The sequence below is a fragment of the Trachemys scripta genome, chromosome 2 (genome assembly GCF_013100865.1).
Source record: "Trachemys scripta elegans isolate TJP31775 chromosome 2, CAS_Tse_1.0, whole genome shotgun sequence".
NCBI classification, from domain to species: Eukaryota; Metazoa; Chordata; order Testudines; family Emydidae; genus Trachemys; species Trachemys scripta.
The window spans coordinates 266,433,451-266,451,453 of NC_048299.1; the positions used below are offsets into that span (position 1 = coordinate 266,433,451).

General features: G+C 41.7%; 1 protein-coding gene and 1 pseudogene across 4 annotated transcripts in view; both read left to right on the forward strand.

Moving 5' to 3' along the window:
- The window catches only part of EFR3A (EFR3 homolog A), a 152,014-nt gene that overhangs the window by 52,428 nt on the left and 81,583 nt on the right, over nucleotides 1-18,003 (forward strand). For 2 of the 4 annotated variants that reach the window (XM_034763629.1, XM_034763628.1), the window contains exons 4-7: nucleotides 61-262; nucleotides 6,751-6,827; nucleotides 10,851-10,978; nucleotides 12,063-12,213. In XM_034763629.1, the coding sequence (XP_034619520.1) occupies nucleotides 172-262; nucleotides 6,751-6,827; nucleotides 10,851-10,978; nucleotides 12,063-12,213 (447 nt within the window). In that variant the 5' untranslated portion in view covers nucleotides 61-171. The remainder of the gene's footprint in view (nucleotides 1-60; nucleotides 263-6,750; nucleotides 6,828-10,850; nucleotides 10,979-12,062; nucleotides 12,214-18,003) is intronic. The other 2 variants (XM_034763630.1, XM_034763631.1) reach the window with 1 other exon arrangement.
- LOC117873979 lies at nucleotides 13,410-13,550 on the forward strand (annotated as a pseudogene).

The window sequence follows — 18,003 nt, forward strand, 5'->3', positions numbered from 1 at the left end:
TTCCGTGTTTGGTAGCTTTATGTTGATGTCACACGGAGAGCTAATTAGATACGTTTACAGTCTTCTAGTACATTACATGAATACTGCTAAACTGAGCTGAAAAGATGCTGAACTGTTGAAAAAGGACAGCTAAAAAGAATAGAATACGTGGAAAGTAACCTCGCGTACAGGATGAGGCAATATGTTCAAGTTCCGACAGTTGAACAGGAAAATACCTATGACTACAATCCTGCATGGGAGCCAAGTCCATTTATGCGTTTGGGTAGGTGGGAAAAAATCACTTACTATTTTGATGTTATGCAACATTTCTCACTGTGGCTTGTAGAATGTTTTTATTTAAAAAACAAAAGAGAATGCTCTTAGTAAATACTTAACATGTAGACTATGAAATCTTGATTTCAGAGGACATATATATGAATACTAGGAAAATGTGTACTGTTAAAATTAGTGTTAATCTACTGTGTAAAACTTTTACATGGAATATAATGTACTGATACAGCTTTTTCCACTGACGTAACTTCAAGTTTCATATATTTGCTTATGAATATTGTTTTCCCCATTCTATTTTTTTGCCATAAGCAAACCAGTTCAGGGCACAAAAGCATGCCAGAATCTTTTTCTTTGTTCCTGTTGCTCAGATGGTAAAATGTAGTAAATACAACACAATTGAAAGATACTATGGGAAATCTGCAGTGGGGGTAAAAGGTAAAATGGACATGTTTCAAGTCTACTGTACTATTTTGTTTAGTTTGGCAAATTCATTTGGTTGAACAAAATTCAGTGTGGTGAATATCCTCCCCACAAAGGGTAGCAGTTGTGTCCTGTTTGTCACATGGTCTGGCTACCAGAATGAGTCAGCAAAACAGCTCATAAATAAGTGTCAAGATCAAATCCTCTCAATTATTTTACATTCAGATTATATTGCTTCAGTTGTCAAAAACACTGTTTTTAGGTTTGCTGTTGTAGCTCTTGGTATAGAAGAGTTGCCTTTGGTACTGAGCTTTTAATTTGGCCTTTCTTGACAGTAAATGGGAGAAAGGGACACAAGTATGTGAAAGATGATTAAAAAAGGAAAGTCTTTATTGGAATGAACAGTATTTTCATTAATTGTAAACATAATAGCTGTATGGCAAATATGTATTTAGAATGTTTTCTGTATTTATCTGTATTTCAAATAACTATCTCAAATTATTTTGCTAAAGTTACTCTTAAGAGTTTATGGAATTGTTCTAATTTAGGAAAATAATCTAATAAGATTCCAATATCTTTGCTGAAGTGTGGCGCCCAGACTTGGGTACTCACCTCCAGCTGAGGACTCACCAGTGCTGAATAGAGCCAGAACCATTACTTTCCATATCTTACATATGACACTTTGGTTAATACACCCCACAATATTTTCTTTTTCACAGCTGCATCCAGTTGTTGACTCGTATTCAATTTGTGATCCACTACAACCCCCAGATTCTTTTCAGCAGTACTACTACCTCGCCAGTTATTCGCCATTTTTAGATGTGTATTGGGTTTCTTTCCTAATAGTAGTACTTTGCATTTGCCTTTATTGAATTTCATCTTGTTGATTTCAGAACAATTCTCCAATTTTCAAGGTAATTTTGAATTCTAATCCTGTCCTCCCAAGTGCTTGCAACTCTTCCCAGTTTGGTGTCATCCACAAATTTTATAAGTATGCTCTCCACTCCGTTAGCCAAGTCATTAATGAAAATGGACAGATCCCTGCGGGACTCCACTAGATACTTCCTCCCAGTTTGACAGCGAACTGTTGATAACTCTCCGAGTACTGTCTTTTAGCCAGTTGTGCACCCACCTTATGGTAATTTCATGTAGACCACATTTCCCTAGTTTGCTTATGATGATCTTTACTTCAATTTTTTAGTATTCTATAATATGTACCTGATTTAGCCAGTTGTTGCAAATTCAGTCTTGTTTCCTTATTTTAAGCAATATCAAATATTACAAAATGTTGTACTGTACAAATAGGTTTCTTTAAGATATTTGTAGGTGTCCTTTTAAAAAAAATCACGTAAATCACTTACTCGATTGATATTTTGATGTGGTGCTGTGGAGGATTCTTGTGAAATGTAGTAAGGATTTATGTTTTTTTTTTTTTTTTTTTTTCCCTCAGTCCTATAGTGAAGTAATATTTCTGTTATCTCTATCTGGTGCTGTGGAAATTATCTATTCTACTGTGTTTTCAACTATGTATTCATGAATGAATCAAAGGACCGATGAAGGTAGACTGAAGGACCAAGTGTTTAAAAACAAATTGTTGTAAATTTCACAATTGTTGTTTGCAAGTTACATAAGATAAAAACAATGAATTAAATTGTCAGAAAATGGGCATAACTGAAATTGAATGGGGCTCTTCTTTCCCAAATGGAAAGTTAATTATTAGGAGGGAGAGAAGAGGTGGATAGGGTAACAGTATCTAGTGCTGTACAGTCTCTGTAATGGAGAGGGATACAGCAAAATTAGACAAGGAGTTTTGTATCTATTACAGCTCCTCTTGACTGGTAGAAAGCAAGAGTGGAAAATTCCTGACTAGTTATTGAGTTTGAAACCAGCGGATAGCTTATACTTGGACCTCCCATACATCTTGTTGGATGATAAATATGGCTAAAAATGACACAGGTTTCTGAGTTGCATAGAGATCCAAATGTTGAGTAAAGTCATACAACTACGGATATGACCTTCACCATACACACCTATCCCCTCCTAAACACTGTCCCTACCCCCAAACAAATAAACTGCAGTCATCAAGGTAGTAACCAGACATTCTTAAGTCTGTTTTGTTTTAACGTGGGTGTTGTTTTCCCTTAGCAGCCTTGATGTTTTAGCAAAGTTTTTGTATGTTTGTGTTAGATGTTAGGAAGGGGATCCGATTGGTAGGCATCTAATCTCCTCTAAAGTGTTCACCTCCCCTATCCCATTATATTGCTTGCTATTTGGGTAGGTATTGTGTTTTGAGATTTGAGAGGCAGGCTCGCACTGATTTTTGTGGACAATTACTAATATTAGCTTATCTCTAAATGGCTCCTGTACTTCAGAGCTGCTCTACTGTGGATCTGGGACTTGACCAATGAGTTGGAATCACATCATATCTGACCTATTTCTGGAATAATTTAAAACTAGATTGGATAAAGCACTTAAAAATACTGCAGGGAATAAATCTGCACTGGTAGAGGAATGTACCAGATGGCTAGCTGGCTATATTCCATTTTTGATTTTAAATGTGCATTATTACTTTAATTGCTGTTTCTTGTCATGTAAATTATAATGGGTTTTTATTCCTTTGAACAATCTGGTTGTGCTCAACCCCAGAAAAAAATGAACTATACCTAACCCATATTCTCTTGTCTTTGTGAACAGGAAATGTGATGTGTTGCTTATTATGATAGAGAGACTGCATATTTTACTCTAAGACTCTTTTGATGTATCTGAGTAGAACGTTGTCAGTTAGTGCGGTTGACAGCGGAAATGGGGCAAGAAGATGGAGGAACAGGCATTTTTAAAAGTGTAATTTCATTTAGTTGTCTTAATAGCCTACAAATGATAGAAGGATGGGAAGGGAGCATCTTGGTATATTTTGGTTTGCATATTGCATTCACAGAATAATTAATTGGCTACTAAATATCAGACTAATTTTATTGCTTAGTGTAAATTAGATGTAAATATGAAGTGTGTGTATACACACATACAATAATATGTCCCTTCCTTACATTGTGAAAGGATAATCCAGAGCCAATATAAGGCAATAAATGGAGCAGTTCTGGTGCAATTTATTGTCTTGTTTGGATGTTTGCATTTTTCTTGTTGTCCCCCACCCCCATTTAACGTAACTTACAGTGGCAAAGACATTTCTAGGACACAGTGGTTCCCGGTACTCAAGAAATTTACATATTGTCTCTGAAGTATTTACAAAGGGATCATGACACCTATGCAACAGAATGAGGCTACATCTACACTACAGGGGGGAGTCGATTTAAGATACGCAAATTCAGCTACGTGAATAGCATAGCTGAATTCGACGTATCGCAGCCGACTTACCCCGCTGTGAGGACGGCGGCAAAATCGACCTCTCTGGCTTCCCGTCGACGGCGCTTACTCCCACCTCCGCTGGTGGAGTAAGAGCGTCGATTCGGGGATCGATTGTCGCGTCCCGACGGGACACGATAAATCGATCCCCGAGAGGTCGATTTCTACCCGCCGATTCAGGCGGGTAGTGTAGACCCAGGCTTAGTGTCTGAATGCTTTTCTGTTAACCATGAAAAGAAATATTTTCAGCAGTATATTCTTAGGGGTTTTTTTCCTCTTAACAATTGTTGGTTATTAAGAGTATTGGTTTGGGCTGTGGAAATACTCTTGTTTGAGCATGAGATTAACTTTACAGCAAATGACTTACTTATAATGTATGATTTACTACATAGTTGCCCCAATCAAAGTGCATTACATATGTATTTCAAAATACTAAACTGGCCTTAACAGCCACATGCAATCTAACATTGTTGTTCCTGTGAGATTTCCCCAGGATGCAACATGAGCTGTTGTGTCCCCTCAGCTCTCCAGCCTAGGATGCTTTTTACACTGCTTTGCTCATGAACAACAAAATTCTCTAGGTGCTGATCACTCTCGGCCACCAGCATGTAAAGTTACTCTCTAGCTGAGTACTAAATGCGGTGCCCAGCCATCCATGAAGAGGTACAGGGCGACACTTGCATGCCCCTCAGTCCCAGCCTTGCCCCTCAGAAATTTGTCTTGTACTGTTCAGTAGACTCTATAAGCTCATTAACTAGTTTGTCATATCAACAAAGGGTAACGAATATGCATCAGTCCAGTTGACCTGACTAAAGATTTCCCAAATACTTCAATCAAACACACTGGTTTAGATAAAAGAGTAAAACAAGTTTATTAACTAGAAACTGATTTACACGTGGTATGTTACAAAGGTCACACTTGGTTACAAAAGAAATAAGATAAATATGCAATCTAATTCCTAAGCTTGAACAAGCCAAGTAAGATTTGAAACACGTGGCTTGCTCACTTCACCAGTTGTTGCAGGCAGTTGTTATAGAATCACAGAACATTAGGGTTGGAAGAGACCTCAGGAAGTCATCTAGTCCAATCCCTGGCTCAAAGCAGGACCAACCCCAACTAAATCAACCCAGACAGGGCTTTGTCAAGCTGGGCCTTAAAAACCTCCTAAGGATGGAGATTCCACAACCTCCCTAGGTAACCCATTCCAGTGCTTCACCACCCTCTTAGTGAAATAGTTTTTCTTAATATCCAACCTAGACCTCCCCCACTGCAACTTGAGACCACTGCTCCTTTTTCTTTCTTCTGCCACCACTGAGAATAGCCTAGCGCCATCCTCTTTGGAACCCCCCTTCAGGTAGTTGAAGGCTGCTATCAATCCTCCCCTCACTCTTCTCTTCTGCAGACTAAATAAGCCCAGTTCCCTCAGCCTTTCCTCCTCAGTCATGTACCCCAGCCCTCTAATCATTTTCGTAGCCCTCTTTCCAGTTTGTCCACATTCTTTCTGTAGTGGGGGACCCAAAACTGGGCGCAGTACCGAATAGGAGAATAATCACGTCCCTCAATCTGTTGGCAGTGCTCCTACTAATGCAGCCCAATATGCCATTAGCCTTCTTGGCAACAAGGGAACACTGTTGATTCATATCCAGCTTCTCGTCCACTGTAATCCCCAGGTCCTTTTCTGCAGAACTGCTGCTTAGCCAGTCGGTCCCTAGCCTGTAGCAGTGAATGGGATTCTTCCTTCCTAAGTGAAGGGCTCTTCACTTGTCACTCCTTACCTGAGGAGGTTGTGAAGGCTAGGACTATAACATAGATTAAAAGAGAACTGGATAAATTCATGGAGGTTAAGTCCATTAATGGCTATTAGGCAGGACGGGTAAGGAACGGTGTCCCTAGCCTCTGTCTGAGGGTGGAGATGGATGGCAGGAGAGAGATCACTTGATCATTGCCTGTTAGGTTCACTCCCTCTGGGGCACCTGGCATGGGGCACCTGGCATTGGCCACTGTCGGTAGACAGGATACTGGGCTAGATGGACCTTTGGTCTGACCCGGTATGACCTTTCTTATGAGGTGGTTTTGCTGCTTGACTGCCCCTGTTTAACCCAGATGATGTGTCTTGCCCCACTGCTCCAGATGAAAGTTTTTAACTTTCAGGCCCTGGAGTAGGATAGACCCATGCTCTACAAGTCTTTATGCCAATGCACATAATCTTCTGGTGGAATTGTTGCCTGTTATCTTTCTGGCAGATACTTCTTCCTAAGGAAAACATGGCAAGGTGTGCAAAAAATGAGCTATATTACAATATTAATTAATTTTTGTTTAACTCACTTTCCACAAATGACACTTTTCTAGAAAGTGAGATTGCACAGTATAGTTACCCTTTAACTTTGCAGCTGTGTTTTCCTGTATGTGTAGCCCATACACCTCCTGGGTATGGTGCTCTATCTCCCTCTAGTGGCACCAAGACTACTTAGATGGCTCTTAGCTAATGCTGTGTAGAAGACTATGTGGCTTTTGGCTCATGCACTAAGCTTCAGAGGTCCCAGGTTTGATCTTGTCGACGCCCTGGGTCTGTCAGTGTGACATAGGCTCGCACTCTTCCTCTCTTAAATGATTCTATACAGCTTCTAAAACATTCACCTTCTAATAACCTAATTTTTTGTGTTTTGCTTTTTTTTGTTTTTCTGGTAAATGTTTTTCCAGGAGTATGCTGTTGCTGTTCTGCTTTGCGCCCTCGTTACAAACGTCTGGTGGATAACATATTCCCCGAAGACCCCAAAGTAAGTAATGATTTAATTAAACCCTTAACCAAAATCCTGAATTTTAATCTTCTTTGTTTACTCAAATATTATTGTACCGGAAATAGTAATATTTTGTAACTTTTAATGTACTTTTTGGAGAACGAAAGGCATTCAATTTTTAATCTGCCAGAGCATTCTCCAGTAAGAGAGAAATCTGCAAAATTGTCATCCAACTGTTTGGACCACAAATATTTAATATTAAACAGGATTTTTGTTCAGATATGACCACAAGTTTGAACATATTTCCTTTTCTCTGTATGCCTAGCACTTCTTTGTTTTCTGTCTTTTTGAAATATATAGTTTGGTTCACCCAATGGACTATGATCCAATTGTTTTTCATCTTTAGTGTCCATATGTATTGGTTTATTGTGACTTCATTTGGACACATAGAGTAGAAACCCTTTCATACCATAAAAAGAACAGGAGTACTTGTGGCACCTTAGAGACTAACAAATTTATTAGAGCATAAGCTTTCGTGGACTGCAGCCTACTGCATCCGAAGAAGTGGGCTGCAGTCCACGAAAGCTTATGCTCTAATAAATTTGTTAGCCTCTAAGGTGCCACAAGTGCTCCTGTTCTTTTTGCGGATACAGACTAACACGGCTGCTACTCTGAAACCTTTCATACCATGTTCCTTGAAAATATAGTTTTCTTGAGTGTTAAGTACTGATGGTGCTAAATATCTAATACAGCTGAATGTTTGAAACTAATCGAGAGTTTCTGTAAATGGTGGAAGATCACTTTCAATGTCTTATCAGATTTGTACTACCTTTTTTATTTTATTTTTTTTAAATGAAGGATATGAATAGCATGGAGTCGTATTCTTCCTAGAAGATCTGCTGTTATCACTGTGGGCTAGCTACCTATGTTTTTTGTAAAATTTCGGCTGCAGGGGAGAGTTGTTCTTTTCTGTGGATCTGATATCTTCAAAGCATGGATTTTTTTTTTTTTTCAGAGGAAATAGTCATTCAGACGTAAATTCTGTCTACCTACAAGATGGTCTGTTTTCCATATACAATCATAGAAACCAAATACTTCTTTAAACATGTTTGGTACTATTGGTATAGAGCAGGGGTCTCAAACACGTGGCCCGTGGGATTGCCTCCTGATGCCTCAAACGCCGCGCTGCTCTCTGAAGCAGCCGGCAGCACACCCCTTCAGGGAGGGGGAAGGAGGCAGAGGGCTCCGGCATTGCCTCCTTCCAGGCACCGCCCCCCACTGCTCCCATTGGCCAGAAAGAGGGAACCGCGGCCAATGGGAGCTTCGTGGGGGGTACCTAGAAGAGCGGCAAGAGCCGCACAAGCAGGGAAGCCTGAGCCCCTCCCCCAGGGGCTGCAGGGACACGGTTCCAGCTGGTTCCTGGAACGGAGCAGCGTGGAGCCGGGAGCCAAGGCAGGCAGGGAGCCTGCCCTGGCCCTGGTGAGCACTGCTGCCACCCCGGAGCCGCTCTAGGTAAGCGGCACCAGGCACACCCTGAACCCCTCCTGCACCCCCAACTCCCTGCCCTGAGCCCCCTGCCACATCCCGCACCTCAGCTCCCTGCCCTGAGCCCCCGCTGCACCCTGCACCCTTTCTGAACCCCCTGGGGGCAGCGTTGGGGTGGGGACTTCAGGGAAGGGATTGGGAAGAGGTGGGGCAGGGGAAGGGGTGGGGCAGGGGCAGGGCCTAATTGGAAGGGGGTGGAGTGGGGGCGGGGCCAGAGGCGGCGTGGGGGTTCAGTGATGCGGCCCTTGGGCCAATGCACTAGTCCTCATGCGGCCCTCGGGGTCATCTGAGTTTGAGACCCCTGGTATAGAGAAACGTCTCTGAAAATCTAAAGTTGGATTAGCCTTACTAGTGCTGTGTGTGCTCTAAAAAGCAGCCCTGATGCTGCAATCCATCAGACTCTCCTATTGTCCTGGTGTGTGCTAGGGTTACCATATTTTAATTTTTAAAAAGGAGGACACTCCATGGGGCCCCGGGCCCGCCCCCAACTCCGCCCCTTCCCCGCCCCCAGCCCCGCCCCAACTCTGCCCCCTCCCCTGAACGCTCCGCCCCCTGCTCCTCCCCCACCCCTGCTTCCCGCGAATCAAATGTTCATGGGAAGCCTGAAACAGGGAGGCAGCAGGTAAGCTGGGGCTGGGGCAGGGTGCGGCGCGGCCCAGTCCGGCCCCCCTGGCCGAGCGGCTCCCTTCGGCGGCCGGCTGGCCCAGGCCAAGAGGCTCTGGCCCCGGCATCTCCCGCCCGGCTCAGCTCAGGCCCTGGGGCCCCGGCCCCCGGCCGAGCACCGCGCCGGCCCCACACCGCCGGCCCCAGGCCCAGCGGCCCCAGCCAAGCACCGCCGGGCCCTCCCTCCCTATTTTCCCGGACGTGTTCGGCTTTTTGGGATTTCCCCCCGGACGGGGATTTGAGGCCCAAAAAGCCGGACGTGTCCGGGAAAATCCAGACGTATGGTAACCCTAGTGCGTGCACAAGGTAGGGGAGGGCAGGATATTGTCCAGCCCACAATGTATGACACTGCGAATGGTTGTAGGCCTAACTTTACACATTAAAATGTTAATTATTGCCTGGCATCTAACTGTGATCTATTTAGTCCACTGGGGCATCTTGATACTAAAGAATTTTCTTTTTCTAATGACTCATTTCATATATGGTGGACATTCTCTCCTGTGACTGTTCACACATAAGTTAATCATTCTTGTGAGACTTTGAGAGAAAATACCCTTCTTTTATATAATTAATATTTAATTTGACTTAAATTGTTAGTAGTGAATTAATGAATCTGAAATATTGTTGTTTAAAAACTGCCGTTTTCTGAACTGCCAGTTAAACTGCTTTGTAGTGTAAAATAAGTTGGATGATAGTAGACAATCACAGATCAGTTATGCAGCCAGGAAAGGGAACTTTAACAGGAGTACAACTTACTGTACCCGTAGCACTGAAGGAATGTAGTTTATCGCTTTCAGGGTTAGTGTGGCATATCTAATCACCATTACTGTATGTTCCTCCATAGTAATTGATCCCAATATTCTCCAGTTTATTTAAACATGAAATTATCAAAGTGTAGAAGAAGTGAAGAAAAATTCCTACACAATGATCTGGTCATTCTTCCCTTGAAGCTGATGCTGCCGTACAAAAAGGAACCACAATTTTAAAGATGTTACTCTAGTGGAGGAGGACTGAAGCTTCTGGTTGAAGGGGTTGAGGCCCTGAGAACGGCTAGACTTTCACCTTGATGTCTGTGAGAGAACTGGACAAAAAGCTTTAAAAAAAAATTCATGAATAACCCCTTTTTCATTGAAAAAAAATTGAGAAAAATGTGTATTGTCTACCAGCTCTAATCAGTTATTCAAATGAACAATATATTTTAATCCCGGTTTCATCTCCACTCTAAAAATTAACCTATGATAATCCTGAGTACTTTTTGTATGTCAATAACTGTAGTTGGTACTGATATTTCTAACTATCAGATGGCTTCAGCTCCTTAAACACTAGCTGTAATACAGACAAATATGGAAAGCAGTGGCCTTGTACAGAGAAGAGTCAGAACTGTTAAGGCATGATATTCGAGCAATGAAACATTTAGACTGCAATTCAGTTATATAAAAACAATTTTAGCCTGAAAGGATTAACTTAACACACTCGCTTCTGAAGTGTTTTTTTTTTATTGAAGTAATGGCTTTTTGAAGGACTCTTAAGTAACAGAAATTGGACTTTAGGAAAGATAGTGTGTTTCAAGAATGATGTCACAGCTCACCCATAATCTGCCTTTGTTAGAAGGAAGGGGGAACACTGACAATATACTTCTCAGAGAAGTACTGGGCTTAATCTTTTACTTTGCAATTTCTGTATTTTAGGCCCTGGACAAGCTTGTTAATAAACAATTTAACATATTCTAGTAAAATGGCATGTTCTAGTTTGTATTAACCCAAACCTGTGCTTTGAATTGGAAAAATGAAAGATATTTTAGAAGCTTAAAACTGTTCCTATGAATTAAAAAAACAAACTTTGTCTCATTCTTAGGATGGTCTTGTTAAAGCTGATATGGAGAAGCTGACTTTCTATGCAGTTTCTGCACCAGAGAAGCTGGATCGAATTGGAGCTTACCTAGCAGAGAGACTGAGCAGAGATGTTGTCAGACATCGCTACGGGTAAGGGATTCGGTCACTGTATAAATACAGATGCGGAAAGTTAGCTGTTTTCCCCTATCATTATTCTGGTTCAGTCTACAAGACATATAGAGTCAGAACCTTGGATATTGTTCATGCTTATGGTCGGGGGATAGCTATTAATTTTTATTTTTTAGCCAAAATATATTAAAAGTAAAGTGAATTATGAAGTTATAGGCAATGTTGGATGTGAAAATGACCTGGATTTACAAGTCAAACTTCTAGACTCAGCAGGACATATTTTCCACTGTACTAAGACTGTTTTCATTTAATATATCCTTCAGTTCTTCTGTTGGAGCTATAATTGTTATATAAGCTAATTGTCTGACTTCACAGGTGATTGTCCTTAATACTTGAGCTAAATTAATCCTCCTGACCCCAGAGGAACAGGTTGGAAATGGTCTTTCCTGTACTTTCCCAAAGAGGGAATAGGGGAGAAGAATATATAATGAAAATAGAGAGGGGAAGAGACCATAAAGTTGAAAGAGATTAAAAAAATGAAACAGACAGCACATGGAATTGGAAGAGAATGTTGTTGCTGCCTGGCAGTTATCATTGAAAATAGAGGTATAGATGTAAAAACATTGTAAGAATTTTTTTTATGGAAACGGTCAGTATGTGAGTGACAGTAAACACCCCTCCTGATCAGCAGTCTTCCCTCTCACTAACATGCTCTGTGTAGATTGAGATGCCTCCTTAAACTGTGGAAGTTTAGATACACTGCTGTCTTGTCATACTGGGATTTTGGTAGACTGAAGGCCCTCTACTGACTAGAAGAGTGGTGCCTTTAATACAAAATAAAAAGTAGGAAAAATAAGATCTAAAAAAAAAAAAATTCTACAGGAATACCCAGGAATCTTTTCTTTACTTTGATTTGTCTTCGAAAATATACTTCTGAAATAAGTGGAGAATATTAGGGTGATGTGCCTTACACCAATCTGACATTTAAATTTTTTTTTCCAGTTTTTATAATATAGGCTTAAATAAAAGCATGTAAAAGTTTGGGCCAAGGTAAATATGACACACAATTTGCATCTGTATGGATCTCTTCTCAATTTGCTTTCAGGTATGTTTTAATCGCCATGGAGGCACTGGACCAACTTTTAATGGCTTGCCATTCTCAAAGCATTAAACCATTTGTGGAAAGTTTCCTTCAGATGGTGGCCAAGCTTCTAGAGTCAGGGGAACCAAAGCTGCAAGTTCTTGGAACCAATTCTGTGAGTAAACAGTTTGCTAACCCAAATCTGAATCAAGTTAATAGAAGATTGGAGGTGGTGAGAGATTGTCATGCCAGATGTTCAGCTGGTATTCAATCGAAGGAAAAAACTTAATGAAAGCCTGAGATTGCATGTAGTTAGTGCCTGTATGACCCATATGAATGTATCTATAAGCAGCTTAACTATCAAAATAATTCTTATCTATGGATATTTATCCTACTAAAAGTATGAAATGATTTTCATAGTAAAAGTTGGAGATGAATGCCTTACTCATGAATACAACTAATTTTATTTGGTCTTTTCCCCTTTATGGGGTCCATCCAGTCTTCCTCTGTTTGCACAGTGAAGTAGATTCTGCTTGATAGCAATCCCGATATTAACAACCTTCATTTAATAGTAGCATATCGTTGTGAACAGCTCCCATCCTCTTGACCTTAATGTTAATGGGATTCGGATATTGGCAGCAGTCATGCCACTTTCTTCCATAAGAGTTGTAAGTCCCTGGCTTTTTGGGCATTTAGTAAAATGTTCTCAGACAATTCCCATTCACATTTTTCTGTTTAAATTCATGCTCCAAATTGATTTTGCTCAATTGCTTCAGCTTTGTGAATTTGGTTCTCTTTAAGCATGAAGTATTGTGGCAGAGCTCCTTCTCTGCCTTGGTGAGTTCCGCGCTTCCTCTTAGTGGCAGGCCCGGGGATTCCTCTCTCCCGGGGAATTTCCCCACGCCCCTGGGTTTACTGCCCCCACATTGTCTGGGCAGGGGTTGCTCCCAGCCTCCCTGACGGGAGGGGGAGGGGAGCCTCTTAGTCTCCGGTAACTACTCCGGATGTAGTGGTGGCAGGCCAGGAGCCCAGTTCAGTCTCTCCCCTCGGGCAGGGTCTCTTTTCCCCAAACCTCTGGGTGCTGGAAGGGCTATACTCCCTGTTGGGCAGGATTTCCCCTGCTCTTCACCTCTGTATCTGTGAGGTCTGTCTCCAGTGTTTACCAGTGTCTGCACTGTCCAGCTCTCCAGTAGCACGCCCGTTCCCCACAGCTCCTGTTGCATGCACCTATCTGACTGGAGGAGAGGCTTTTAACAGGTTCTGGCAGGCCCTTGATTGACCCCAGGTGTCCTAATTAATGTGGAGTAACCCTTGTTCAATTACCAGGGGAAAAGGGACCTGCTTATCCTGGCGCTAATATACCGGCCTTCTATACTTACCTGGCAGGGGAGATACCATGATCACGAAGGTAGTTTTCCCAGGCTGAAGTTTATCCATTGCACTGCGGGTGTGCTGACCCCTGTGATTTCCACAAATGTGGTAGTGGAGGGACTGTGTTCGCTCTTTCTCCAGTGTAAAAAAAAAAATCACTCTCCTATAGCCGTCTGGCCTAACCCCGTCACCGTATATATTATTTGTTTGGACTTTATTCTATTTGCACATTACAGATATGATCAAATCATTATCACTCATACCGAAGCTACCACTAATGTTTAGTTCTGTGATTGGTTCCTCTGTCTGTCAAGGTGAGGCCCAATATAGATAGGGTGACCAGATACCAACTGTGAAAAAACAGGACGGGGTGAGGGGGTCATAGGTGCCTATATAAGAAAAAGTCCCCAAAAATAGGACTGTCCCTATAAAAACGGGACATCTGGTCACCCGAAATATAGATTTCCCACCCCATATTGAATGTGACTTCTGGAATTAGAAAATTGTCATCTACAATATTTAGAAATTCCATATATCACTGAAATTGAAATCCCCCATGAACATGCAGCTATTTTTCCCTGTACACATTATAGATAGGTGCTTAAGGAACCAGTTATCCTGTCCCCTAGTGTTTGGTGGCCTGCAGCAGATACAAACTAGTACTCAGTCTTGTACTTTATCTGTTAGGACACTGATCTATAAGAATTCAAGATCACTTTGTCCTGAGCGGTCAGTGACTTGGAAACAGGTAATGTAATTTTTGACACAGAGTAGCCACTCCTCCGTTTTGCTCACTTGATCCTTCCTAAATAGGCCATAAAAAAAATCCATTGATTTTTAGCATATCAGTCATGAAAATCATCCCACCAGGTTTCAGTAATGCTAACTAGAACAAATTTTTGCTAATAAATGAGCAATTCGAGTTCATCTTGTTTGTTACCTAGGCTCTGAGCATTAACGTATAGGCAATTCAAATAATTCCTTCTCTTCACAACCTCTAGTTTCATGATTAATTTTATCGTCATCATGATTTTGTGCTCTGAGTGCTCATTTGTGCCTTCTTTTCATCCTCTCCTTTTGTTATTGGGTTAACACCAGTCTGTTCTTGAGGAAACTGGTCCCACTTTCACTGAGGGCATATCTGCACTACAAACTTAAGCCGATTTTATGTAAGACGACATCGAGCCTCCGTATTAAGTTGGTCCTGCGTGTCCACACCACGCTCATTGTGTTGGAGTGCATCCTCATTAGCAGCTCATTGTGAACATGTTAAAATTATGTCCTCCTTTTTTCCTCTTTTCCTGAACTTCATGATTCATTACACTGTAGAAGATTGATTTGTCTAAAAAAACCATTTTGAAGACAAGAACCTAATTAATCACACTGCCACATAATTAGCAATGCTGTGAAACAAACAATGGGACAGCGGGTATTTGAAGCCTATTCCTGAAGCCCTTAAAAAGAGGAAAGCTTTAAAAAAAAATTATAAAATAGTCTATCAAGAGTGAACTTTGCTCAGTTGCTTATGTTCTACAGTGAATGTCTGTGGGCTGTTTTCCTCCAGACAAATGAGTGGCAATAGACCTTAGAACATTGGTTTGATTGTTAGTCGCTTTCTTACCATGTGACAACCCAGTGTATTCTGTTTCCAGGAAGAACATTTTTGTACAGTATCTCAGTTTTTAGAGCCAGCTTTTTCAGTGATGCTTAGAATATAGTTGTAAGAAATCTGCTAAATTTAAACTGGAACTACAGCTCTCAGTAGGTAAAATGATGGCAGCGAGGTTGTTGGATACAAAACTAATGTTGCAGAGGAAACAGGAGAAAGAGATGCAGGGCAGAGGAAGATAATGAATGGTAACAGTTTCATTATATCTCCCTCAAATACAGAGCTCTCACCTTTAAGTTTGTACAGTGCGCCTGAATTAAAAAAAAATAAAATATCATGGTAGTGACTGCTGAAGATTCCACATGGCTTTTCCAGTCATATCTGGATGACCTGTTGATACAGGCCAGTTCTAAAGTTCAGGGACCATGATGGAAGGGATGCGCTAGATCAGTGTTTCTCAACTTTTTTTGATACCAGGTACCGACTTGCTGCCTTTCTAAACTGTGTCAGGGAGATCTCAGGGATTCGTGCCGGTCCACGGGCTGGTCGTTGAGAAGGGGGAGGGATAGCTCAGTGATTTGCGCATTGGCCTTCTAAACCCAGGGTTGTGAGTTCAATCTTTGAAGGGGCCATTTAGGGATCTGGGGCAAAAATCTGGGGATTGGTTCTGCTTTGAGCAGGGGGTTGGACTAGATGACCTCCTGAGGTCCCTTCCAACCCTGATATTCTATGTTTCTATGAAATACTGCTCTAAACTGTGCTTGGTGATTTGTAAAGAAGTGTCAACTGTATCTTCAAGTTTGGCTCATTTGGGGACTTTGAGATAAGAACATAAGAATGGCCACACTGGGTCAGACCAAAAGTCCATCTAGATGCTAAAAAGATACTAATTTCTTGTCAGAGATACAGTTTGAATTCTTAGATGTGGCATCCAGAGCCTTTTCTCTGGTCTGAACTGTTCCATTCCTTTTTTAAACCAATATTTTTGTGTAAGCAACTAAATTTGTGGGGGTCAGTTATCTCCCGAGGCTTCTTCAGCAACTCTCTCTAGTGCAGAAAGCCATACAAATACCATCTGGATCACATCACTCACATGTTCTTTTGAATCAAGAACTCTTCATTGTTGTAGCAAATGTTGGTTTTTATAGCTAGTAATTGTATAGCAGGGGTCGGCAACCTCTGCCACGCAGCTCGCCAAGGTAAGCCCTGGCGGGCCAGGCCAGTTTGTTTACCTGCCGCGTCCACAGGTTTGGCCAATTGCGGCTCCCACTGGCCGTGGTTCGCCGCTCCAGGCCATTGGGGGCGGCAGGAAGCGGCAGCCAGCACATCCCTCAGCCCGTGCTGCTTCCCACAGCTCCCATTGGCCTGGAGCAGCAAACCGTGGCTAGTGAGAGCCACGATCGGCCAAACCTGCGGACGTAGCAGGTAAACAAACTGGCCCGACCCGCCAGGGTGCTTACCCTGACGAGCCGCGTGCCAGAGGTTGCCAACCCCTGTTGCATAGCATTGTAAAGGATAAAAACACTGTCAACCTTTCTACTCAGTGGGGCTACTAATGCATTTGATAGTTTAGTGTTTGAAAGTTGAAAATAACATTAGGTATCATTCAGCATTATCCTGTATCATTTATGGACTTTTTTTACTTTTATAATGTTCAAAGCATTTTGTGCAAACCACGTGGCATTAGGGAAATTCTGCTTAAGTTTGTGAATTTTTGTAAATTGAAAGCTGCTTGTTAATTTCTGTTTCAAATGCCACTGAGCAATAGGAGATGCCATTATTCGGTACATAGTTTAGATAGACTGTTCAATCTGGCAAGCAGCTTTGTGAGGTTGTTTGATGGGTAGATGCCTTTTTTCCCCAAAAATGTTATGATGCAACACTTTGTTTCAATTTTACATGTTCAAGAACCACAAGGTATGCTCTATTTCATGCAATTGCATTTAGATCACTTTGAAATAATGCAGCTGCTAATGGAACAGCTTTTGAAAATAAAATGTATGGCAATTTAATCTTTTTTTTTGTTTGTTTTTTGTTTTTAATTAGGATAAAACTGTTGCCAACTCTCGTGATTTCTTTTTTTTTTTTTTTTTTTTGTGGTGAATTTTATGGCATTTGATATATTTAAACTCCCACTAGCTGGATCAAGAGATGGTATGACAATCTCAGCTTTCATTTTAATTTTTTTCTAACCTTCATCGTTACAGAGAAAAGGTTAGAAATTTGAAGCCAGTGCACCCTAAAGCCTCAAACTTAACCAGACTGCAGAAAAAAAAGAATCCAGCATTTATTACTTTGGCTTAAAACTCATGGCTCTTTTGTATCATGTTTTTTTGGGGCTGGACACATGTTTTCCTGCTTGAGGTTGGCAATACTGACTTCACAGCATTGGAGAGGAAGAGTCCTCTAGGATCTCCTATGTATGCTCACTCTTTCAAAGGAAATATTTGTGACTGTCCTTCCTCTAGCTGGTGAGGGTTAAAGCAGTTCCTTCTACAGCCTGCCAGTGTTGCTGTGTGTGACCCAAAGTGAATCACTTGCAGCAACATGAGGTCACTCCTTCCCCCTCACCTCCAGGCTCTGATTTCATGGCGTACACGATGCCCCCCTCTGCTGGTCTGGAGAACAGGCTTGTGAACAAAACTGATCACTTTTGTATAGCTTCAGAGGGGTAGCCGTGTTAGTCTGAATCGGTAAAAAGCAACAGGGGGTCCTGTGGCACCTTTAAGACTAACAGAAGTATTGGGAGCATAAGCTTTCGTGGGTAAGAACCTCACTTCTTCAGATGCAAGTAATGGAAATCTCCAGAGGCAGGTATAAATCAGTATGGAGATAACGAGGTTAGTTCAATCAGGGAGGGTGAGGTGCTCTGCTAGCAGTTGAGGTGTGAACACCAAGGGAGGAGAAACTGCTTCTGTAGTTGGATAGCCATTCACAGTCTTTGTTTAATCCTGATCTGATGGTGTCAAATTTGCAAATGAACTG